General features: G+C 44.4%; 1 protein-coding gene across 5 annotated transcripts in view; it reads left to right on the top strand.

Moving 5' to 3' along the window:
• LOC118775225 (vacuole membrane protein 1-like) overlaps positions 1 to 18,476 on the top strand; it is a 68,879-nt gene extending 50,403 nt beyond the window's left edge. For all 5 annotated transcript variants that reach the window (XM_036525030.1, XM_036525032.1, XM_036525031.1 and 2 more), the window contains 2 exons: positions 14,412 to 14,514; positions 15,547 to 18,476. In XM_036525030.1, coding sequence (XP_036380923.1) covers positions 14,412 to 14,514; positions 15,547 to 15,690 — 247 coding nt within the window. In that variant the 3' untranslated portion in view covers positions 15,691 to 18,476. The remainder of the gene's footprint in view (positions 1 to 14,411; positions 14,515 to 15,546) is intronic.
• The last annotated feature ends 7,196 nt before the right edge of the window (positions 18,477 to 25,672 follow it).

Below are 25,672 nucleotides of genomic sequence, written 5' to 3' on the forward strand. Positions count from 1 at the left end.
GAGCAAAAAAAAAAAAAAAGTTCCACAAGAGGTCCAAGCCTTCTTGGCTTCAAACAACATAGAGAGATAGGAGTTAATTCCCCTCTTGCAAGTAAAAACTTGACTTTTTATATGCTTTGAACTAATTCAGTAACCATAAAGCGTCATTTTTTGGAGGAAAAGTATAAAAAGACATTGTTAAATCCTCTTTGAAAACATGTATCCAACTTGTTTTGGCAATGTGTAAAAATTCTTAGGAAAAAGAAAACATTTGAACATTAAATGTAGGAAATGTGTGTTGCTGGCTATACTTAACATTTTTTGTATCACAGTGTTTTTCTATGTGGTGTCTTGAGGCACTTGTGCTTTGCATGTCCAACCGAACACTTTCCTAGGGTGTCAACTATTTTTTTTTGAAAATGTAGACCTTTTTTCATTATGAAACTGAAAATAGTTTCCTGTTGCAGCAGGAGTGCTTATATGTCACTAAGGGTTCCCTTCTGAAAATGGCCAGCTGGACACTTTCCTTGAGTTTTGTTTTCTGACGCTAATTAAATTGTGCCAGAAAACTTTAAAAACGAAATGTAAGCTTTTCCTGATATATACACGCGCAATGATAGGGTGAACCAGTGATTATTTGACAGGCAAATAACCCGTCTGCACTTCATACCTCATGAAATCCCATTCAGTTTTGTCTGTGACATCATGTATTACGTGTATCTGAATGGTTATTGTTGTGATTATTTAGCCTTTTGACCATTATTCGTTTTGTCAAAGTGTTTTTGTTTATTGAAAGCTGGTTCTGAATGTTCTTGGCACACGTGAGGATGTGGGCCAGTGACTCGCGCTGACCTTTGCGCCTGCAGACTCGGGATCGGTGTCACTTTTTAAATAAGATGACTTATTGCTTTATGACGGTGTTTTGTGTGTTTCTGGTTTGGTGGAGCCAGTGTCTCCGAGTTGTCATTACCATCATTAAGAACATGCTCTCCATCTTTTTCATCCCTTTAATTGCAATTTGGGACCCTTAAATCCTGCCAAACTTTTTCAAAATCGGTCTCTAATGTGCCCCCACCCCCCACCCCAACCCCCACGATCTTGTACAGCTGGAGGCCAGCAGAACACATCATAAAATGCAGGGTCTTAATCAATCTGGAGCACTGATCAGATAAGAATGTCCTGTGTTCATCAGTGTGTGGTTCTGCCTCTGCCCTGAATTAATGCTTACGCATCTTTACCCTGAACCAGGTTTCACACAGCAGTCAGAGCAAAAAAAGGAAAGAGAAACAATCAAAAAAAAAAAAACACACACACAAGAAGATTCTTGGAATTGAAATGCTGCTGTTTCTTTGTCTCTGTAAATTACTATCAGTTGGTCTTTGATTTAATATCAGTTTCCTCCTGAGTTGATGCAGCTTTGATCCAAGTTTAAAGACTGCTTTGTCTCTGAGGTTCAATTAACTCATTTATTTTTTGGGGCTGGTCCGAGAGGACTCTAGAGTTGCTGGAATGTCTTCGGGCTGCTGTCTGGTCTGTGTCGGCTCATTGCGGAGGAGAGGAAGGGGGTGTTGGTGGCAGGGTGTTTCAGACTCCTCATACTGGTCATCTCTGAGTCTTCATTGTTTACTCATGGGACACATTATCTCCCAGCTCAGTCCCACCTGAGTGAGAATGCCTCATTAAAATGTGTTCCTGTCTAAGTGGAAAAACAGCAATTGAGTTTATCCACTGTACCCAGAGATGTTGCATTAAAACAGCATATTCTGCCGCTCATTTCTTTTTAGTTATTTATTTATTTATTTATTTTTTGTTGTATAAGTGTTTAATACTTTTTCCCTTTTATGGGGGAAACTCCTCTTGTATGGAATCACTGATAGTGTGTTTGGCTCATCTCAGCCTAACCTCACTAACCGGGCAGGCAACCAACCAGATAACCTTTGTACTCGTGCAGAGGAGCGGAGGCGAGAGGACTACGCCTCTGTGGACTGCCGGTCACCGTCGGCAGATGACATGACTGGTTGTGAACCTGGGTGTTAGGGCTCAGCCTGCATTCCAGAAGGCCGACCGAGACACATGGGAGCCCTATAACAGAACGCTATAAAGGTTGAAATGGACAGGTTCTTATTCCCAAGCAAGAGTGAGCATATTAATAATCATGCACGCTGTCATTATTTGCCAAAAACATAATTAAAACATACAACAGAAAACTCTAAAATCTGATGTCTTCCCTTACAATGCATTTTAGTAGGTGAATATACTGAGAATAAAGTAACTGCTCTGACGGAAGAGAAATATCCATTTGCTTCCGAGCTTTTGTCCACATTCAGACATCATTTCCCCTGTCATTTCCCCTCTGTAATGCTTAGGCAATGAACGAGCTTTTGTATTTATAACACCCTTTCAAGAAGTTAGTTTTTCTCTGATCTCCATAAAAGTCTTCAAAGCTTCCACAGGTTTCAAGTTTACAATTTGGTTTTTAGTTGTCACCAAGTATACTCCATCTCACTTTTTTTCTTGTCTGCCTCTGAACCCCCAGAATTATATATCATTGGATTTTTTTTAACTTTTATTATGATGCTAGTGGTCTGCTAAACCTGATACACATTCAGATTCCACATAGTATGACAAAAAACATCTTGGTGTCATCAGCCAATATCGGCAGACTAGCCAAGTCTGTGTTTGTGTGTTTAAGCAATCAAGAACCAGTGTTTTTAAGGATGTAACTTACTTTAGTCCACAGAGAGGAGAGGTGGAGTAATGCATTCTGGTCTTTTTGTGTGGGTTAGAAAGCATAAGGAAAGTATCAAACCTTAATTGAATAGCAAATTATCTCATTTTTCTTAGTTAATACAACAAATTAAAAGCTTTTCAGTATGGGTGCCACCTAAACCTTTGCTGTGAAGTTACTCAGCAGTATTGTATACTAGAGACCTTGTTGAAGTTTATTTGAATTAATTAGTCCACATGTTCCCCAATGTTTGAGGCTAATGTGTAGATGGCACAGGGGTGGGGGAAGGCTTGCAGTTTGAAGAAATGGCCTTTCTTTTCCATATGAATGTCTGCGTTTCCATTGGAGTCTCCCTGCAGTGAGTTGTGGTGGGTCACTGTGAAGAGCCCATTATCAGCACAAAGCAAACGTAGATGACCCTTTTTTTTTTTTTGTAAGGATGTGTTCTTAATGCAGCCTGCCAAGCCCAAGTGCGGAGAGACGTGAGTGCTGGAAAGCCCTGTGTTTTTCCTGGTACGTTACCTGTCCAAATACTGGCGGGAGCAAACTCTCCCCAGAGATCCCTGTTCTTGCCAAGCGAGAAAAAAAAAAATCCAGTGTGTGTGTGCAAACCGTATATCCCTTGTACTGTTGGGTGTTTTATCAGACGCTACTAGACGACGCAAAATCAAACAAGGAGGCAAGTAAACAAATTTGATCAGAGCTATTTTGGGCTGTTTCCTCATTTTTCGTGGCAGGAGTAATGAATTCCCTCATGGACACTTTGCCGTTCCGATTAATGTTTACATCTCCTCACAGCAAGGAGTGAGCCAATGGTTCCTATTAACAAAATTTGCAGAAAAAGCGGTTATTGGAAACTGGCCGCCACAAGGATTTGGTCTGTATTACTCATAGCTGAGTAAGCTGGGAGTAGGCAGCAGTCACCTGAGTAACAGTCCTTCTCACAATGATGGCTTTGACCTGCCAGTGAATGTATAGTGAGGTTTCTTTTAGGGCGTCTGGAGTGGAGTGAAACCGGAGGAAAGGTTGACCTCCGCAGTTTACGTTACGAGCCATTAAACTGCGGCTCATCGCAGGTCAACCTTTTTCTCTCCCCTCCCTTGATTACATTGGCCCGAATTTTGCTCAACCTGTGGCGAATTAAAAAAAAAAAAAAAAAAAAAACTGTTGCTCCTGTGTGCAGGAGAGACACCTGAAGATTTGATTGGAAGTCCCCCCACCCCCCTCACCCTGATCTCACAGAAATAATCTGGAGAATGTGGTCTTCACTAATGTAGTACTGGCATAAGGACAAGATCAACGCATGATTGTGCTCGGGCGGTCAACAACAAAGCCTCGATGAGCGATGGCGTGGAGGACGCCTGTTGTGTTGTTTTGATGAACGAGTCTACACGGGATAAAGTGTTTAGCTGAGTTTCATACTTTCCTGAAGTTTTACGGTCTCGGTCCCGGGGATCCGTGAGCCCGGCTGCTTCCTGGCTTATTCATCTCTGACACATTTGTTTTTGTCTCCTGTACCCCCCCCAACCCCCCCCCCCCCCACATCGCCACTCAAAAAGAGCTCGATTTGTCCATTTATCCTTTGTTTACATGTGAAAAAATGACACTCAATGTCGATATCAGCAAATTGGATTATAGTTTTATTTCAGCAGTGGAAAAAAAGGGTTTTTCCTTTATACGCGGTTTTGGTGAATGACCTGTGATGCAAGCCTGGATCTGCTATTACTGATTGGATTGAGCTGAGACTTTTTTCCACCGTAAGATTTGCTGACTGCAGTCGAAGTGTCGTATTGTTGGTGCCAATGTGACTTGCACTGAAGAAACAATACTGAGATTGACTCGATGGAGTCCATGTCTTACTGCAGACACCGTATTCATATTTGCTCTGCATTATAACTGATGAAGCTGTAGACTGCAATGAAAGCTTTTTTATCAAACGTGGACAAACAGTGGTGAGTGTGTCATTCAGTCCAGTCTATACAGCCCGTCTGAGATAAAGGAACTCTGTAACATAGTTTTAATGATATTACACTCCATTGTCGTGAGTCACAGTCTCTCAGACTATGTTTCCTTTTTAATTTTATTTCAATTTTTTAGGTCACTTGGGCCCACTAAAATAACTGTAATTACTCTGGCACAGTACCTATAAAAATATAAAGATATTGCTGATTGAAAAATCTTAAAATAAGAACTAGTTCTGTGTGGGAAGTGGTTTGGGTCAAATTCATACTATTTTGAAATATGTCATAGATACCAAAAAAACATTGATACATTGTAGTTTTTATCACTGAAATACAGAATTGATTTTCCATTTTTTATTTTTGGATATGTATTTTTTGGAGAATATATGTGTTTGTAGGATTATAAATTATATAGGAGAGACTTTAATTATTTAACTGTATAAATTATTATTTTTCTTTTTGTGAACTCTTTTATTATATGACTTGTTCATTTAGTTGTCAAATATTGTTTGAAGTTTTTGAAATGGATAAATGACATGCTTAAAATTTAGATGCACAGTATTCCCAAAAAATACATTTTTACTATCACAATTTTTCTGGTGAGAGTTATCACTTTGAACCAAGTGCACTCTGGAGACAGCTCTTCTGTAGTTGTGTGCTGGGCCAAGCAATACTGTTTTTTGGATTTCCTCAGTGTAGATTTTCCAGAGATATTATAATACTGTTTAACATCTCTTTCATCAGACGGAGACCTCCAATAATTACAGAGTGCTTAAGTTATTTGGTGTTGCGTATCGTTGTTGCTGCTATCATTTTGAATGCAGATGACTTATTCCACCCTTGAGGGTGTAAATGGCTCATTTTAAAATTGAATGGAAAGTGAGCCAGTTGATTTTCATTGATGCTGTAGGCTCCCTGAAGTCTGTGCAAATTCATCCCACAAACATGAAACCAACTGTATTACTGTACATTGAGTGAAAGGTGAGGAATTTCTGTAAAAAGTTTAGATTTTGATATGTGTGTGACGGTTAGTTTGAGGGATTTTTCATGATGAATTTATGCATGTTTTTAACCGTGTGCTGAATGCCCGTAGAGTATAGCTTACTACTAAGGGAAGTCTCTCAGCCTGTGGCTTTCAGTAGCTAACCTATGTGGTGAACTGCAGGGTTTGCTAAACAAGCAAGCTTTTTAAAAAAAAACGTCCTCCAATCCGAGACGTTAATATTACTTGACTGATAGAGCTGCAGTGAGTGCACTCTAGCAGAGTTTCAGATGGGCTTGGTTTTCGGGGCGGTGTAGAGGGAGATGCGGAACATGTGTGGTACTTGAGGGGGGGGGGGGGGGGGGGGGGGGGGGGGGGGGGGGGGGGGGAGGGGGGGGAGAGAGGCAGACTGTAGAGACTTGGTGCAGTAGAGGCAGAGGCCAGGTGTGGCGTGTCATTGCGGATGCTGAGTCATTCAGAGACTGTGTTAGGAGGATCGATATGAAGGAGGGCAAGCGGGCGACCTCCAACACATGCCTGTGACTCTCTCACATCCTCCTTGACACCCCCCTTCCCCCTCCCCCTTCCTTCCCCCCCAACCAGCATCACAAGCTCTCGCTCCCGGCCCTTCTGGAGTGTGGGCGAGCGCCCTGGTCGCACATCGCACCCACCCGCCGGACGGGTCAAGCGTCCAGCGCCCAAAAGCCCCTCACGTGGCTCCGAGCCACAGGGTGTGCTTTGTGTGGCTGGGAAATAGCTGGCATGACACACTGCTATAATTGGCGCTCCCTTCCTGGCAGAGGGCACCCAGGGGTAACGTTTGGCTGGAGAATTCCCAGCAGACCTGTGCAGATAAGTCATTTCCAAAAAAAAAAAACCATCTCTCACCCCCCCCCTCCCAACCTTCTTTGTTTAGTACTTTGTTCTTGCAAGAAGGCTGCAGACGTGACCCCCTCGCAAACAGATGGCCAAAAAAGAAAAAAAAAAAATGCCAAGATGTGATTTGCTCCCCGGTTAGGGGAGCTCCGTCTGAGATGGGCCTCATGCTTCCGTGATGAAGTCATCGGGAAGCATCCTGATTAACCCAGAGATCAGCCGGGCACACGAGAAGTGAAACGGAAGGAGATAATCCTGGGGAGAGCCACCCAAATGTCAGAGCTTTATGATTTAGGATTTACCTCCCTTTTCTGTTTCATATGATAAATCGCCCCTATCAGAGGAGAGACACTCTCTCCTTTAGGGCATGTGGGACTGCTCTCTGAGATCAGTGTCTGTACTTCATGTACAATTGTAAGTGAAGATATATACAGTACACTCCCTTTTTGTAAGAATCATATCTTTCCAGGATGATTCAGTTCCCGTAAGTGATTGATTCTTACCTCTTCGTCACTTCTTCACTTCATCTTCGGAAGTGCAGGTCCACATGAATCAATAAAATTGACGCCTATATTTCAATTAATGTGTTTTGTCCTGTTTAATTATTTTGTACTTAATTTCCTTAGATAAATGTTTCAAAAATGTTTATGCAGTCCTTAATTATTTGATTAATTATTTGATTGTCACAGTGCACACAACTCTGTGTGGCCTACTATGTGTGCTGGAGACAATTTAAAAAATGAAATAATTTGACTCATATATATTTTTTTTTATTAATTAGTTTCTCTGTGATAATTGGTACCATGCGTAGGCAACAACGGTTTCTTTCCACTTCGTGTTTGTTTTCCCTTGTTGTTCAAGGTGCTTGTGTTGGTCTTTTTGAATCTTAGGCAGTGTAGACAATGGAATTTCCAGGTTCACAGCTGTGTCTCTTTGATGAGACTCATCTCTGTCACAAGACTGAAGAAGGCAGCGTCGTTGATCTGTACAAAGAGCCTTCCTTCAGTTTGCCATGTCGGCTGGAATCCTGACACTTAATAATGCAGTTTTTTTCTTAGGTGCTTCAGTAATTAGCTTAAGATATGAATTAGAAATAACAGTCTTTTCAGATACTAATAACCTTTTTTTGTTTACGTTATGCACAGTGGAACAGAATTGAGTGTCATTTTGCATACGAGCCAAAATGATTCTTTTAAGCAGACTGATTGAACCTTATAGGCAGAGTATTTACATTTATTCATTCGGCGGCCGCTTTTATCCAAAGCGACTTACATAGGTTACAGTTCTTTACAATGTTATCCATTTATACAGCTGGATATTTACTGAGGCAACTGCGGGTTAAGTACCTTGCCCAAGGGTACAGCAGCAGTGTCCCAGTGGGGATCGAACCGGCAACCTTTCGGTTACGAGTCCTACTCCTTAACCACTATGCTACACTGCCACCTGTTTAAAGAGCATTAGTGTAGCGATTTACATTTGGCAGGGGTGATAAAGGCAGATAAAACCCAGGGTAAGTATTTGGACTGATGTATTAAACACACACCAAGCAAATTCTCTTTACAAGGCATAATTAATAAATGTTACATTCAACCAAGCACTTTCCTTGGGTTGTATTTGCTCACATAACCACCCTCAGGGTCTTTTGAAAATCCAATTGGTTAAAACATAGTTGTATAATGTGCTAATATTTAACTGAATTAAAATGCATGGCTTAAAGCTTAGCCATATGTTGTCGGTTTCGTGGGAAAGAGCAAATGGCTTTTTCAGGTAGCCTGCCAAAGCACCTGGAAGACCAAGCGTGGCTTGTGATGTTTATTACTGCCTCAAGTTCAAAAACCTTAAATATAATTTCGGTCGAGCCAGTAGAAATCATGTAAGTGTATGCTACATATAATTTGACCTGATAATAAAGCCAGTGGGGAGCATTGTTTTATGGGTATTTAAAATGCGCAATGAAATCAATCCATGCACTGCAGAGTTAGTAGAGATACTAGACCTTGCGTTAGAATCAATGTGATATGAAGAAAAAAAAAAAAAAAAAAAAACCCTGTTCTTCTGTATTTTAACTCTCCAATCCCCAGAAATGGCTGGCATCTGTCCAGCATGAATCACAGGCACTTTTGGGGGTTTGAAGTCCTTCTTGCCCCCCCTCGGACTGCAGACTCGTGTAAGGCAAAGTGTGGAGCCATCAGGTCTCATTTACTGCACATGCTCAGATTGGGGTGGCGTCATAAGGTTACTGGGGTGGATGATTGCAGGCTTTTCGGGGTGGCATCGGTGTTCGGCGCCGCTGTATTGGGCTCTGGCCTCTGCAGCTCGACGGGCCCTCGTGGAGCACGGGTGCGGGCGGGCCCTTGCTCTCTGAGGTGGTTATGTGTGTGCCTGCCTCAGTGAAGGCAAAGTCAAAGGTCCACTCTGACTCATTGCCAGTGGAATTTGGTCTCAAGGAAATGAATGGTTAAAAATGTGACATTCCCCCCCTTTTCTGAACAACAGCAGGAAGTGATTGCTCATTAAAATTCTAACCGTTGATGTCTGTGACAATTTAATCTGTTTGAAGACCCTTCGACATATGGGACGGGGTGGTGGGGGGTGGGGGGAGATTAGTCTGTGATCTTTTCCCTCCAAAAAAAAACTTAACAAGCCACCATTCCTTCGTCTTCCGCCGATCAGTCGATGAGTTTCTCTACCCCTCTGGCCCCCAGGAACAGCTCGTCGACCTCCAGCAGGAGCACGATTATGCGAGACTAGGCGACCGTGACTATCTGATTTGGCACGCCGGCCCTCACGTGGGGCGCCCCGCATCGGGGGTCCCGCGCCGCGCAGCCGGGCCTACCTGAGCCCGCTCAGCAACTCTCGGAGACGCACGCTCGTGACGTAGGCGGGCAGCGGCCTGCTCGGCGCGCTCGTTTTGGGGAGCGGCGCAGAACGGCGCGAGGCTTTGTTTTTGTTTTCTTCGCTTTACGACCGTGTGTTTGTGGACGTGTGCAGAAGCTGGAGGACGGGCTGAGTCAGTCGGTGGCGGAGTGGAGGCCTGGGAGGCCGTGCTTGGTACCCAGCGCTCCCTGTCTGAGTCACATCCCACTTCTCAGGGCTGACTTCAGACTCCCCATGAGCTCACGGGATGCTCAGAAATGAGACACATAAGCTAAATAAAGTGCATCCCCCACACACACACACATACACATACACACCCCCCCCCTTTGAGGTTTGTTTGTGTCATTTCAGATTTTGAATTGTACAGCATCAGCAGCCTTTGAGGCACAGTTTACTGGCACAGAAGTGATCCTATATATTCTGAAAGAAGTGAATTTTTTTTTTTGTGGCCTATATACGAATACATTGTATGTATATATTCGTGTAAGTTTATAAGGTGGCTCAGGAGCCAAGGATTACAAAGATTTTAGAGAATAGTTGATCATTTTCAAAATATTGGCCATTCACCATCTAACACTTCTTTCTTTAATTAATACACGATGCCTGGATGCTTCCCACTTGTTTGAACTGAGTAATTATTATTCTCATGGTTCAGTGATCAGCTGCTGGCCTGTTTGGGTTTTGTTCATGAATTCTACAGCGACAGGTCAAAGGGAAAGACCTTCGCTTCTGTGCATAAAATAACTTTGCTCTCTCTTTTCATGTCAATTTAGGTCATTTCTGAAATACCTGAAGAGAAAATACTTTTTTTAAATTAATTATTCAGAATATTGACGGAGTGTGGCTGATGGACTACACTGCATGTCACAGTATGAATGTACTATATTTTAACTATTTCTTCGCTTGTGAATTTTAGCCGTTCTACTTGAATTCACATGTATGTAAATTTCACATGTAAATTTCACGTGTTGAATGTTGCTGTTGCTGAAGGCTGGTTTCCAGCTCTTATGGTGCCAGTTTTAAAATAATTTGAATTTCCCAGTTAATAGGCTTTATGGTGAAGCAAATTCCATCTTTTTACCCCAGGCTGTTTTAAAAAAAAATTAAATTAAAAATAATTAAATTAACATTTTGCATTTTCATTTGAGTCCAACTTTACATTGATGATTGAATTGTGAATATTATGTAAAGTTTGATTTGAAAATCCAAAATTGGAAGAGAAAGCTGTACATGAACAATAGTATTTGTTGGTATAGGGTGTATTTTAGTTTGTCACCAAATAATAAGTGTGCCAAAGAGTGTCAAAACAAAATGCAGTTGTTATATATGTTGTTTCAGGTTGGCCTATTTTATAATATTTAAGATGTTGATTAGTATGGCCATGGAGCGGCTATTTGAAAGGTGTTTTAGCATAGTCACTGCTTGCATTACACTTTGTGTGCACTGGACAGTGGACATCAATGTCTGGAAGCAACTTGATGTGAAGATGTTGGTAGTTTTTTAGTGCAGTAATTATATGAGAATTAGTATAATAATTATATTATCATTAGTCTAGTAATTACTATAGTGATACAGTATTCACATTAACATGAAGAGGAGAAAGTTCATGAAGGGTAGCAGTATAGCATAGTGGTTAAGGAGCAGGACTTGTAACTGAAAGGTTGCCGGTTTGATTCCCCACTGGGGCATTGCTGCTGTACCCTTGGGCTAGGTGTCTAACCCAGAATTGCCTCAGTAAACATACAGCTGTACAAATGGATAACATTGTAAAAAAAATCGTAACCTATGTAAGTCGCTCTGGATAAGAGCGTCTGCTAAATGACAATAATGTAATTTTTAATTTATGCGTGGAATCCATTTACTTTAAATATCTCAAATTGAAGGTAACCAGATTAATTACTTTCTGAAATTAACTCATCTCCTTTACATTTAATGTATATATATTATATATGGAAAGAACATAGAGTTGTAACAAGTGAATTGAAGTGAATTTCAGTAGTTTTATTCTTTAATTGTAATTTGTGTGTGTGTGTGTGTGTGTGTGTGTGTGTATGTGTGTGTGTATGTGTGTGTGTTTGTGTGTGTGGGTGGGTGGATGGGTATGTGTGTTTATATGTATTTTCCAAGGCAGATAGCAATTTAGAAATTTATACATTTTCTGTTTTTTGTTTGGCAGCATAATAGCCATAATAGCCATTAACAATAGCCATAATAGCCATAACATGTTTGCTAAAGGACTTAATATACTTAATAAACTTTAACACCCAATTCTAACAACAAATGCTGTATATACTATTTCATATAGTTTGTAAATAATGTCAATTCAAAATATTGTTTTGTGTGATAAAAAAATGTTTGAGCAGTTGCTTTCACAGATGTGTGAATTTTATATCCACAAATCTATGAAAATATGAATAATATATGCATAATATGTGTAATGTACCATGTGGGATTATCTGTTGATATAAGCATATATGTATGCATGTCCATATGTACATTTCATTAGTGAATATGCATTCCATTTGCTCTTCTATTCATATTTTAAAATCATAGTAAATTGGAGCGGTTTACTGCTATTGCCCACAATACTGTAAATGCATGTTTCACACAAAAGTTTCCCCGTCATTAATTTCTTAGCCTTACTCACCAAAAGAAAATAATTTGTTGGATGATCTGTAAAGCTGTGCATTCTCTCAGCTTTATTGTAAATGCATTTATTTGATTGTAAACACTTTGCTTTTTTGCTGTGAATTCAAAAATGCATAATCTCACTGTTTTCCATGAATGATGAAATTAATTTAGCCCCCTGTTTACTTGTGTGAATGACTTGTGCTAATTTGGGACCTCTACACAATACGCTAGTCCTTAACAATTTTACTAGTCTTGTTTGTCCTGAAACTGAGTAACGTTTTCACTCTTAACACCTCTAATAGCAGCAAATTAGAAACTGGTGGGGCCCTTTTTTTTACTGACACTTACAGCAGAGGCAAAAAAGAGGAGAAAAGCACATTTTATTTCAAACAGCATACAGCAGCAAATATAAGGGGAAGAGAACCTGCTTAGCTAGGTTTATAGCTGTATATGTATGTATATGCATTTAAAACCACAAATGTACGTTATAGAAAAAAAAAGAAAGATATTCCCAATGCTCAGTTTGTTTCATAATTACTTAGCATGCAAAAGCCTCATCACTAAAAAATGCTTTACCTTTTTGCATGGCTGCTGTGTCCAAGGTATATACATTTTTTGATTGGTCTGCTTTGAAGAATGAAAGCAAACAGAGCACGGTGCAGAACAGCCCAGCGTGGTCCTCCATCCGAAGAGTCCTGATGTTCCCAGTGCCAATTATTTAACAGCAACCAAAAAAAGAGATAACAACAAAGAGAAGGAATGGTCGGTCCAAAAGCTCGCTGTAACTGTGGGTCTGGTGGCTTGTTTTCTGCTTGCTCTGTGAGTCGGCCGAGCCGTGACTCGCTCTTACTCATCGAAAAGGAGACTCATTTTGAGAGATTTTTCAATCCCGCCATCACTGAAACTGAAGAAGCCTGTGGTTTAGCCTTTTGTTCATTTTTTTTTCATAACTGCATGCTTACTTCTTATTACACTTCAATAAAAGAAAAGGTACCCCGAAGAATAGGGTGTACACGAAAGCAGTCAAAATATTTCTGCCATATTTTGCTGTTTTTAAAAATGGCTGGATCGGCTATAGGAAGCTGTCGAGCCCTGGGAAGCTTGGTGGGGGCGGGGAGCAAATATATAACTTTTTTTGTTGTTTTCCTTACTGTTCTGTTACTGGCATTCCTTAATATATATTCAGGTGAGACACTGCCCATTTCCTGGACCTCTTTGTAATCTTGTTCATTCAGGGATGTTTGCTGCATTGTGTCTGGTTAATAATTAGGTGGCATTTCGCTTTGGGTGGCAGTGCCATTGTCCATGCAAACGACAGCGCCATATGAGGAAAGGTGACTCGTACTTTCTAAACTGTGAGAAGGAAGGTGTGGGTAATGGAAATGACTGCGCTGAACCGGATAGCAAACACAACGACACACCAACAGCACTGTACATAAGGCTGTACCGCCCATTAGAAAGCATTCATCTGGGGGGCTTTAAGGATACCATATATCTATGTATGTTTATGTATGGTTTATGAAATGCTTTAAAAGGATGACTATTATAGAAGCTTTATCATAATGCAGAAACTAACGTGAAGGTCTGTAGTATTGTATTTGTTCTGAGATTAATCACTAACTCCTGACTGGGGAGGGATGGGCCACTTGGTGTGCCAGTGCATTCTTTTTCTTTTTTTTTTTTTTTCAAGGGAGGGGGGGGGCTGAATCTTCCAAAGGGTTTCCTAATATGGGCTGTCTTATTCGAACACACCGCCTTTTTTCCTTTCAAGAGGGTAGGGCGGTCCCTCTTTCAGCCAGTGATGACACAAGCACGACTCACTTCCTCATTAATTGGTCGAAACCAGTTCTTACAGGAACCGCTGGTGATAAATGTGAGAGTTCTGAGAAGTCATTCATTTCTCTCCCCGCAGCGTAGAGGAACACTGCAGGGGACGTGTGCTCTCTCTCCCTTAGCAGACAGCCAACTTTTTTTATTTATATATATTTTTTTTTTTACCCCTCTTCTCGTCTTTGTTTTTTGTTTTTTTTTTTTTCTTCTGAGGCACTTAGGAAATGTAGCTCTTGGTACATCTTGTACTTATTTTTTTTTTCTTCTTCTAAATTCTTGTCCCCTGGGATGAACTGTTCTGCCGCTCAACCCTCGGTCCTCCTTCCCTCTCTCTCCCTTTCTCTGTGGGGAGGACCGGTGCTTCATGTGTTAATTGTGGCAAGCCATAGGAGAAGGGGGCAGCACGGCATGGTCTCTTTGTTGCTGTCCCGGTCGGTGAGTGGTGAGTAGTGTTGATGTAACTTGCTCTGTGTGTGTCTCTCTCTCTCTCTCTCTGTCTCTCCCTCTCCCTCTCCCTCTCGCTCTCACTGGCTGCGGGGGCTGCCAGAGCTGTCCCCTTACTGGGCGCCTCTCTGCAGAAGCCCTTCAGGGAGTACCTGGAAGCGCAGAGGGCTAAGCTGCACCACCGGGCCGGCGAGGGAACCCCTGCGGTAAGCACCAGGGCGCAGCCGCCCGCCTCCTCCCACAATGCCCTTTTTTTTTTTTTTTTTTAACTCACGCCCTCATGTCAGGATGCTCACCCGCTTTCATTATCCCGCACTGCTCACTCCCGCATGGCACGCACATGAGGGGGACCGCGTAATTTCACAAGCCGCTTGGAACCTTTTACTACTTTTTTTTTTTTTTGAGGGGGGGGGGGTCAGATTACCTGTGCTGGAAGGAGTTGGTCCTCAGGGAGTCAATCGGGGGCTTTGGGCAGGCTCACGGGGGGCCCTCATGCCCGGTGCTGTCGCTGGCCCGGGACGGGGCCGGGGGGTGCGGAGTTAGGGTAGGTGTGGGGTCGGCCGGCGGGCTTGCTGAGTCACGCGCATCCGTCTGCGGAGCTCTGACGGGAGACGCGGTGACTCCCACGTGTCGCACCGCTCTGCCAGGGCTCGGCGTTCACAGAGGGGAGGGAGGCTGGCTGTGCAGCCGCTGCCAGTGAACATTAATCAAAACCCAGCCGGGAACAAAAGGACAACTATCTGTATCTCGCAAGCTTTTGACCGCTTCCCGAAAAAAAAAACGCTTGAGAACTTTTATTTTTTTCCTTTCAAATTACTAAATAAAACCAAAATGAGGCTGGAGTCGCAAAACAAGAGATTAAGGCTGTTCAGAACAATGTTCTGTTTCTTGTAACATGAACCCAACAACCCCGCACCCCCCCTTCTCCACCCCGCAGTTAAAGGAGAACGGCAGGGCGATTTAACTTTCTCGAGTAAAAGATTCCAACATGTTGCACTGACGGGGGAAGTGAAATCTGAAAAAGAAGAAGAACAGAAGCTAACGCATCAGCTAGAGCTTCTTTTTACAGTGTAGGGAGATCAGATGGGGGACTTCAGTTATCAGATTGTCAATTTCTGCCTGACTGTACGGAGACCCCCAAAAGCATCAATGCAGGAGGGTGTGTGTGTGTGTGTGTGTGCGTGTGCGTGTGTGCGTGCGTGTGTGTGACCGGAGGTGTCTTTGTTCTCTCTTGGCAGGGGGAGAACTGGCTGTCCTGGGTGTTTGAGAAGGTGGTGATCATCATGGTCTGTTATTTTGTCTGTTCTATCATTAACTCCATGGCACAGAGCTATGCCAGACGCATCCAGCAGAAGAAGCATAGCGAGGAGAAAACCAAGTGATGCTAAAGACTGACTTCACTTTCAGCTCTCATTCAGAACACACAAAGAAAAAAAAAAACGGCTTCCTCTCCATTTTGCAATTAACGTATGTTACAGAACTGGCACTGTTCAAAGAGTGGGCATATTTATAAATATTTTCTCCTTCGGTAGTACTTCAGGTTCTCGGTTTACAATGTTTTCTGACATAATTTATTGCTGAATGTCTTTATACACGTACATTGTTTAGCTTTTTTAAGAGGTATTCTGTTGGGCGTGTGATAAAGATCCTCAAGTGTAGTAATTTAATATATCATTTCAGGCATTGAGCAGCTCAACAGCAGCAGTGTAAAAGCTTGCTGCTGGCACTAATACTTGTTGTTGCAAGGCCTTATGCAACATTGTGTGGTCCGGCTTCCATTGAAGTAAACAGAGGTCTAACTTAGTAGACCTGATTTATTTAATTGTGTAATTGTAAGGATGACGAAGGCTGTTTTAGGTGTTTTTTTTCAGTGTTTGTTGTAATTGTAATAATATGGGCATATATTCAGGGCGTATTTTTTATTTTAGCTTATTTATGGATAATATGAAGTCATTTTGTGTCTCACACTATTTTACGAGGATAGCAATATCAAACCGGATAGACATGGTATTAAAACAGATTGCACATCTTGTAAATAATTATTTTTGGGGAGACTGACAGTATGCACGTCTATAGGGAGGACAAAAGTAGTAACGAACCAGAAAAATAATAACTAATGTAACGACTCATTTGTACTCATTTGTAATTGTACATACTGCTACTACTGTCATTTTTAACCTGTACATTTAGACTTGACTTTTTGATCAGACTTTATAAAGCCACCATGAATCATTCAGTAGTTTCCCTGTCTGGTATTATTGTGTTTTTCTGAGTTCTTGTAGAAAGTAAGAAATTCGGGAGTGGAATTTCAAAATGGCGAATTCAAAACCGCTGGTGAATTTAGTTTTTTTTTTTTGTTTTTAATATAAAGCGAGTCGACTTTTGGTGCTCTTTTAGGATTAAGAAAAGAATCAAGGGTGAGCGTGTGCACTGTATTGTTCTGACCCGAAGCATCCGTTGGATTTGTGTTGCGGAGCGGAAAGTTCTAGATTCTCTCAGTATTCCCAAACCGAAGGCCAGTGCAAGGAGGATGGCGGTCTGTGGGTGTGGTGTACCTAAACCTTAACTGTGTGTGCAAGCTCGTGTTCCACATTTCCGTTGCGGGAGGTCACTTACTGTACACGGTGTGATGTCATCCCTTAATTCGCCTCTCTTTAAGCGTGTGGGAACCGTTTGCCTGTGAACAGAACTGAGATCCAAGATTTGATTTTTTTTTTCTCCCCCCCCCCCTCCTCATAATTGCTTGTGAAATGTTTCCCGGCATAACGCTCCTACGGTATGCTGGAATCTGGAAGCTGCAGGCGAGCGAACAGGAGTCGCTCAGAGGGGAAGCTGCTGCGCCGTTAACTCAGATGAACCCGTCGCATGCCTCTCAGAAGCTGCGCCGGCCAGGGCTATCCGAGAGCGCGCTCCGCTAATTCAAACCGGCGCACGTGAACGCTGTGAGCGTTTTTTTTTTTTTTTTAAAAGCGGTCGTTTGTTCAGAGATTGTGGGCAGCGGTGCGTGTTGGAGGGCCTTAGCCCTGTTTGAAAGCAAGCAGCGCAGTTCACTGACCTGGTAAGTAAAGGCAGGTTTTTTTTTTTTTCCTCTTAGCTGTGTGAGTCTGACCCTTGTCACTCAGACATGTCCATCACTCTCCCATCCTGTCAGATAGCTTATCAGACTGGTGTTGGCTGTTACATCACATGGCGACAACAGTCTGTAGGCTGTCTGACACTTTGGGCCCTTTCATCTGACCAGCATCCTGTTTTTATGATTTTTTTATGATTTATTTCTTTCAAATTATTACTGTGACATCAGTTCCCATTTTTCACTGTTTCAACTCAGTGTCGGTGCCTCTTTCCCTCAACATGTAAAGTGGTTCAGTGGCTGATATTCAGCAAGTCAGGGTTCTTGATGCTAATTGTGCTGTTTTATTGTGCTGTATGTTTGTGGATTTCAGCTCTGTGTGTCTTTAGCTCTGCCCAACGCCGAACGCCTCCTCCTGCCTTTCCCAGTAGTGCTATTACCTTCCTGTAATGTGGGCTTATCTGTTCCAGGGCTTGGCTCTGTCTCCTTGAATTTCCTGAATCACGAAAGCACACCTTATTGCAACATATCCATTGTGACACTAGGCATGGTTACTCTGTGTTCTGCAGTACCCACACCGTTGTGCACTTCCCTATTATCTTAAAGTCGCCCGTTTCGCTGTTGCTCAATATCAGTTTTTTTTTTTTTTTTTTTTTTTTTTTTCTGAGGCTGTAGTTTGTTGTTAAGCAAAATTTTGCCCTGGGGCCTCCATGTGTAAATGTTAAGTGACTCCTGAGAAGGCTGTTCATTGTGATTCCAGAGGTCATGAAATGGTAGTGAGCTGGGCCAGGGAAGGTTACCTTTGAAGAAATGACTTCAGGAGAAGGTAATGTTTCTGGAAGGCAATGATGGGAAACTTTTTTTTTTTTTTATTATTTGAATTTTTGAAAAAAAAAATCAGAATAACTGGAATGGCTGTTTGGCTTCACCAGTCTTGGGAGTATGTTTTTCTTGGCCGTTTACAGGACGTCCTGTTCCACAAGGAATCTCCCTCCACTGCTTTGAAAAAAAAACGTGCCTGTGTAAGTGTGTGTGCGTGTGTGTGTCAGTGTCTTTCACATGTGTTTTTCTTTTACTAAAATAAAGAGTTACACTAAAGCTTCGGGGACCCTTTTGTGTTATTTCTTGTCTAGTAATGACCCGTAACTGCACTACACCCATGTAAGCCCAGGGCTTCCAGAGAAGGAGCCTCAGATCACCAGGCCTTTGTTTGGCCCCTCAGGGGGAGCCGTGCAGGGAGAGGCACCAGCGTCACACACAAAGGCAACAACTACAATTATGTTCCTGTAATCAGCGTTCTACAGATGAAATTAAGGCATGGGCACATTTTTTGTCAGGGGTAAACAAAGATGTGCATTAATCTTACGCAGACAGCACCTCGAGTCAGAGCCTTGCGCTGTGGGTCTCCCTCTGGCGCAGAGGAAAAACTGAAGTTTAAGTTTGGCACCTTCTGTGATTGTTTTAGTTGTAGCCATCCACAAAGTGTGTCTGTTCCCAGCTGTACCGGGGTTTCCATGGCTGTCGTAATGAACAAAACCCCTTTGTACGTCATCACCTGAGATCCATTTCAGGCTCATGCCCAGTACGTTGTAGTCACCCACGGGTAAACAAATACCAATGAATGGAGGAGACGCAATGCATGCTTGCCTATAATTGGTACAGATGTGTCACATGGGAATTTTAGACCAATCAGGACGCTGTCTGCCAAGATAAACACAATGTGCCCCGAGCCCGTTGATATTTACATGAAGAAGCAGTGACCTAATGTTTGCCTTTGAGAGCGAACATGACTGTAGTTTTTTTTTCCCCAAGATAATCCATGCGTCATCAGCCTGGCTGGCTGTGACAGTGCTTTCAAAGTTTACAACGGAAACCGACATGTAAAGTCTTTTGCCCAATCGGCCCAAGTATTCAAATGATGAGGCAGTGATTTGCATCAGAACCCCCACGTTATGGGACTCTGGGCTAAGCGCCTCCTCATGTGATTCAAACTGGCAGCTTGTTAATACTCTACAAACACCCAGTTCAAGCTTTCCCTGCAGGAATGCCATCCCTCCCTCCCACAGCCGTCCCACCATGTGCGCGCAGCATAGCTGGGGCCGCTAAACTGCGCTGCAGAGGGCACCTCTGCGGAAGCTCTGAGCGTGAACCTGTCGCTCGGGTCGAGCACATTCTGTAATGGTGTGATTTTCTCATGAGTAAAAAAAGATACCCTCCGCGACACCCTCTGACACCGCCGGTGAACCGTTTGGGACTGTCCCGGCAGCGGGTGGCACGGGGTTGTTGAGAAACGGCGTTTCCTGTGCCCACGAGCCACAGAGTAACCTCAGAGTAGGGCCGCTGAGGCCGCGAGCGTTGCGTGGCGGCGGGTGGGGAGGACGTCTGGTACAGGTAAGATTCCGGTGACGGCTCGCTGCCTCTGCGGGATCATGGGTGCACCGTGGGGAACAAACCTGTCTGACACATACATTGCACCACAGCACCACCATAAGCAGACAGAGGCATTTGGGGGGGTGGGGGGTGGAGGGGAGGTGAAGTTGGAGGGTAAGGGTTCATAAAAGGTGACTGATCCCTGACCTTATTCAGCCTGATGTAGTTAGAGCAGTAGAACGTTATTCCCCACCAGAGGCCCTCTGGGCAGTAGGGAACAGTGCTGGGTGGACCACTGATAACCGTGGTCTTATGGGGACAGGCACAATGGCACTCCCCCACTGAAATCTGTTAGGATGTTTCTGCAGCCCTAGTCTCTGGGTGAGGATTCAGTGGTGCTGAAACGTGTGACCTGAGCGGGGGAGCATGCATTGTGCTGGCAGCGGGCGACACCTCGGGCTCGCCGTGTTAAACAGAGCCCACAGCTGGGCCCCGGGGGGGCGGGGGGCGGGGGGGGGGTGGAGCCACAGGCAACAGTGCTCATAGGCAGACAAAGAGGCACGCAGGGCCTTCCATGACCCCGAGAGGAAATAGCAAAGGTTACCGAGGCGGTGTGGACAATGCCACACACACACGCGCACACACACACATACGCACACACCTGCCCATGGGCTGCTCTGCTGTGCGCCTACTCTACCACAGCGTGGTATGACCATGATAGAACCAGTCTGGCCGTGGTGGGACCAGTCTGTGTAACTTTCTCCTCTCTCTCTCTCTCTCTCTCTCTCTCTCTCTCTCACACTCACACACACACACACACACACTGCTAAGGGGCAAAATGATTTACAAAAAACATAAACGTTCAGCTTTGAACAGCCTGATGCATAAAGTACATCCAAACTGTCATGGGGAGCACATGGCCAAATGACAACCCGATGCCTCCAGTATCTCCAGTAACCCGAGCCGTCCGTTTCTCAGCAGCTCAGACCAGATCATTGTCAGCCTAATAACTCTGACTGCAGCTTTGTTCCACATTGGCGTAAGTTCAAGGCAGTTTTAGTTTTATTACCTTTGAAACAAATCGGGAGCAGGGGAACAGAGACAAGAGTACAATCATGTGCACTTTCCATTCCACCATTTTAATGACCCTCTGAGAAGTGCTTAATTGTGAAGGTACAAATAACTTCCTATTCTTTGGTAGACATCTGTGCTCTTTGTTTTCTGTTTTTTTTGTCGCAGCGTTGTGAGGAGATTTATGGCCGATGCACGTCAGGTGCCGGACCAGATTTTGCTGGCAGCTTCCTGGGGTCTAATGTTACTTCACTGTACAAATGACTTCTGCCATTGCTTTAGAGGTTAAGCATATGGCAAGTGAAACACAATGTCTGAATGACTGCTAGAGAAAACACACACACACACACAAACACACACACACACACAATGCTGTCTGCTACAGACATTGTATATTTAATATCTGTATTATATCTCAGGTTCATGTATCATGTAGCACCATTGGGTGTCATTTATTATGAATACTACGCTGGTACAGCTAAGTGGACAGTCTTGAATGTGAGCATGCCGTAATAAAGTACAATTGGATCCGTGCTGTTCTGTACAGATTTTTAGCGGCAGATCATAAGTCTTTCTCAATTGGTTGGGTGTGGGATTCATTTAAAGTTGGAAAGCCCGCAGCATTTCCTTCATTTGTTCCAGTGAGCAATGGCTTTTATTTGTCTGAATGACACTGAGAATTACCACTTCTAACAAACGAGGACAGAGTCTGATTTAATCTTTATGCAAACGATTTCTTACTTGTGGCCGAAGCACACGCATCTGAGAGAGCTAATGCCTCAGCTCCCCGGGGGGGGCGGCAGCAGGGGGTGTGTTAAAAAAGGGGGCTAATTGACACGGTGCATCTTTGCAGCCTGAACCAAAGCGCGTGAGCGGACTCATTCTGAGGCTTGTGACTGAAGTGGGCTTGGAGTGACACGCGGAAGCTTTTCAGCATGAGGGGATTCAATGGAGCCAGTCGATGGGAGGAGCTGAACTGCGGCTGTCTCACTGCGCCGAACGAACGTTGGGGGGGGGGGTCCATCCTGGGTGTGCTCTCTCTCTCTCTCTGCTCGCTCCCCCTGGCTGCAGTGAGAGGGTCTGCACTGAGAGAGGGAGACGGAGAGCAGAGCACTCTGGTAAGGAGATACGGCGGATGTAACCGTACACGCGCCACGCCCTCTGATAGCTCTCCTCTCAGGACTGCCAGCTCATGTGTAGATCCACCTTCTGTGAAGCAATCAATATGAGTTAGGTTCACGGGAAAGGATGACAACAGTGAATCACCCTCCACGCACACACAGTCACACACACAGTCACACACCCGGCAAGCCTTAACCGACACAGTGTTCCTGTTGTCTCAGTGCCCACCCATTCAAAGGCTTTGCCTGTGTGTGTTTTCACTCTGTTCCCGGAAGTTGACAGAACAACCCCCCCCCCCCCCCCCCCCCCCTCACACACACACACACACACACACACACACACAACCCCCCGTGTCAGTTCATTAACTGCGTCACTTCTTTATTTAAGCAGGGCTTCACAAAGGCATTCATCTGACCTTGCGTAAGAGCATTCCTTTTCACAGGCTGCCAACGGTGAGCGTGCTCTGGCCTCCTCGCCCAGCGCGGGGAGCGGTGTCAACACAGGGGGAGGAAGGGCTGCCTTCTGGCACTCACCTGGAACAACCTGTCCTGGATTAGGCACACGTGCTCACGCTCCGCTGAAAGGGCCTGGGAGCTCAACCCGACGCGCGATCCCGAAGCTCCGTTCAGATTGACTTAATTGCATGACATCCTACTGGGGCCGGCCCGCCTCTGAGTGTGAGACTGAGAAGATGGCATGTTCGCCGCTCAGATTGCAGCGGCAGCAGATATGTTCGCCTCTGCTGAGCTCAAATCAGGATGTTCCGATACGAAATCCCAAAAATGCACACACAACAAAGTAAACAACTGTGTCGTGACAGCTCCTTTTTTCTGTCACTGTGCATATAAGCCCTTTTTGGAAAGTCCCCTTGTGCAGTTATTTGCAAGTGAATGTGCTTTCTCACGCAAAGTGTGTCAGAGGCAGAAAATCCCCTGTATGATTTATTCAGCTGGTTTAACAGAGCCCCCGCTCTGGCTGCGGGCCTAGTGAGCCCAATGGAAGGATCCAGTCTGCTGTTGATTCATTAGTGAGCGGCGGCCGGGCCTCACTTCCACAGGCGCTCGCAGTCACGTACGCACACAGCTGGCCTTTCACCACGGCTAGCGCGCCATCAGACATGCACCTTTTTGTCCGAACACCGCGCTCTATGTACTGGTACGGGCCGGGGGGGGGGGAGGGAGGGATGCAGTCACGCTCCCACGCGACCAGCGGACGTACAGACCGACGTCATTCGGGCCGCGAGGAGGGCGGCTTGGCCGCAGCGTTCCTGCGCGAACCATCTGAAGTATGCGGGCTAATAATGGGCGGCGGAGGAATGATAACCTCTGTGTGCCAGCGGCGCGCTGCCTGCCGCTCGCCTCACAGTGCCAGCCTTTGATCTGGGCTCCCAGGTGTCCAGAGCCATCTGAGGAATGTGTGTGCGTGTGGGCCGGGCACACCACTGCCACAGGTTCTCCTCTGTTCCAGGGCGCTTGAGTGGAAAAGAGGAGACTCGGTCCTGCAGTGCAGTTATGTGTGAGAGGAGACTCAGTGCTACAGTGCAGTTATGTGTGAGAGGAGACTCAGTGCTACAGTGCAGTTATGTGTGAGGAGACTCAGTGCTACAGTGCAGTTATGTGTGAGAGGAGACTCAGTGCTACAGTGCAGTTATGTGTGAGAGGAGACTCAGTGCTACAGTGCAGTTATGTGAGAGGAGACTCAGTGCTACAGTTCAGTTATTTGAGATCTATATATCTATATATATCTATATATGTGGGAAACAACTTGCTACAGGAACATTAAACTGATCAGGAAGTCCTCCTACAAGACTCCATACTCAGTGGACTGATAAGCAAAGACCCTCATGAGCAAATGCCTCAGAAATGTCACCAGTACCCTAGAGCCCTGACTTGAGCATTCTTGCTTGGGACTGTGTCATTCATGCATGTGAACGACTCTTAGTGAGGAGTGCACCCTACTAGCTTTCATCAATAAAAGTTCAAAAGTGAAAATATTGCCTTATTTTTTTAAGTAATTCAAAAGCATTGTAATGGATAACATTTGTTACATTACAATTACAATTCTGTATACACATTGCTGCTTTTTAAAAGATCGATCTACTCACCTACGCACCTATACCTTTGTTGATTTTTATATGTGTAGAATGCTGCTGTGCAGAAACAAAAAACTGAAATTTAGTAGGCTTTTTAAAAATATTCTGTAGTTTAAATGCTCTGATGGCTTTGACAGGGAAAACGTAAGCCAGTACAAACTCTTCCATACTGACAGCTGTGGACCGAGCAGCAGAGAGGGGAGGGAAGGCTCTCACCATTGGGCTCTCCTGTCAGTCCCTCAGACTCGGAGCTGTGCAGACTTTGCCAGCTGCAATCAATGGGAATGTAAATCACTGCATTATCCTCTGATCAGCAGCAGAACTATGCCTATGCTATTTGTGTGCTGGTGTGGCGATTGAGGTGTACATTCTTGTGACAAGACTCACATCTAAGCCAACATGCATTGCTGTCAATTAACGCGACCAATTACCCTGGCATCAGGGTGGCCATCCTGGTTTCAGGATCCCACACCAATGGGACGTCATCTGTTGGCCAGAACCATTTCATAGTATGGCCAAAATAAAAACCAAACTCAACAAGTAACGTGCCAGCTGGCTCTCTGCAACAGTTTTGTCACAGAAGAAGTGCACATATGGCTATTTTTGCTTCGGAATGAGTTCATCTTGCGGTTGTAACTCGGAATGTATGTTTTTATTAATCTGAAGTGATCTTTGAAAAAACAAAAAACACAAAGATAAAAAATTCAAAATGCCAGCTGGCCTTTCAATCCTACAAATGAGAGCAATATCAGGAATAACTCTGGCAATTTGGCTGAAAAAGCCAGTCCCGGCAGCACTGTTTGGGATGTCCACGTGCGCCCTCAGCTGGCAGCTTGGCAGAAGTGCAGGCCTGGGCCTTCAGCACAAAACACTCTCAGGAAAGGATTTCAACCTGCATAAACACAAAAACATGAATCATTTGTGGTTGCTTGTTACCAAATACATTACACTGAATACGTGGGACTTGAAAAGGGTACTGTGTCCTACACAATCCTTCACTGTAACCTCTGCACATGTGAAATCGCTGATGCCGTTTCTGGATCTCGGAGGGGAGTTCGGGAAGATGAAGCTGATGATAGATAGGTCAGAGTGAGCCTTTTCTCTGGGGTGGGATGATAGCTGTGTTGAGTCATCGGTTCTGTTGTCTCAGCCTAGCCCTGTTCTCGGGAGTGTGATGAGACTGCACAGAGGAAGTGCGTCGGCATCGCACCAGTCATGTGGGAGCGTTGCAGGTCACATATCTGCGGCACGGCGAGGTGCGCTGGGTCACTTGTCTTTGTCACAACTGGGAAGCGTGGTGAGTCATCTCCCTGTGACCACAAGGAACGTCACGGAAACAGAGGGTGTGCCAGGGAGATACCGAGTGTCAGCTGTGATGCACCCTCCACCCCATGTCCTCTTTGTAGATGTCCCAAAGAGGGGGGCACATGTCTAAAGGGCAAAAACACGCCATCATTTTAGCCTGGACCGCCCCCCTTGGAGATGCTAAATCATCCTTACATACACAGATGAGGTCATGCTTTGGTTGGTGCTGTTATTCTTTTATCGCTTAATGGGTTGAAGTAGAGCGCTTTTTTTTTACCTCCTGACATGACACAAGGTTTCATCACTCAAGGATGCTCTGTCCTTACCGTCAATG

This window comes from Megalops cyprinoides, chromosome 3, assembly GCF_013368585.1.
Source record: "Megalops cyprinoides isolate fMegCyp1 chromosome 3, fMegCyp1.pri, whole genome shotgun sequence".
NCBI classification, from domain to species: Eukaryota; Metazoa; Chordata; class Actinopteri; order Elopiformes; family Megalopidae; genus Megalops; species Megalops cyprinoides.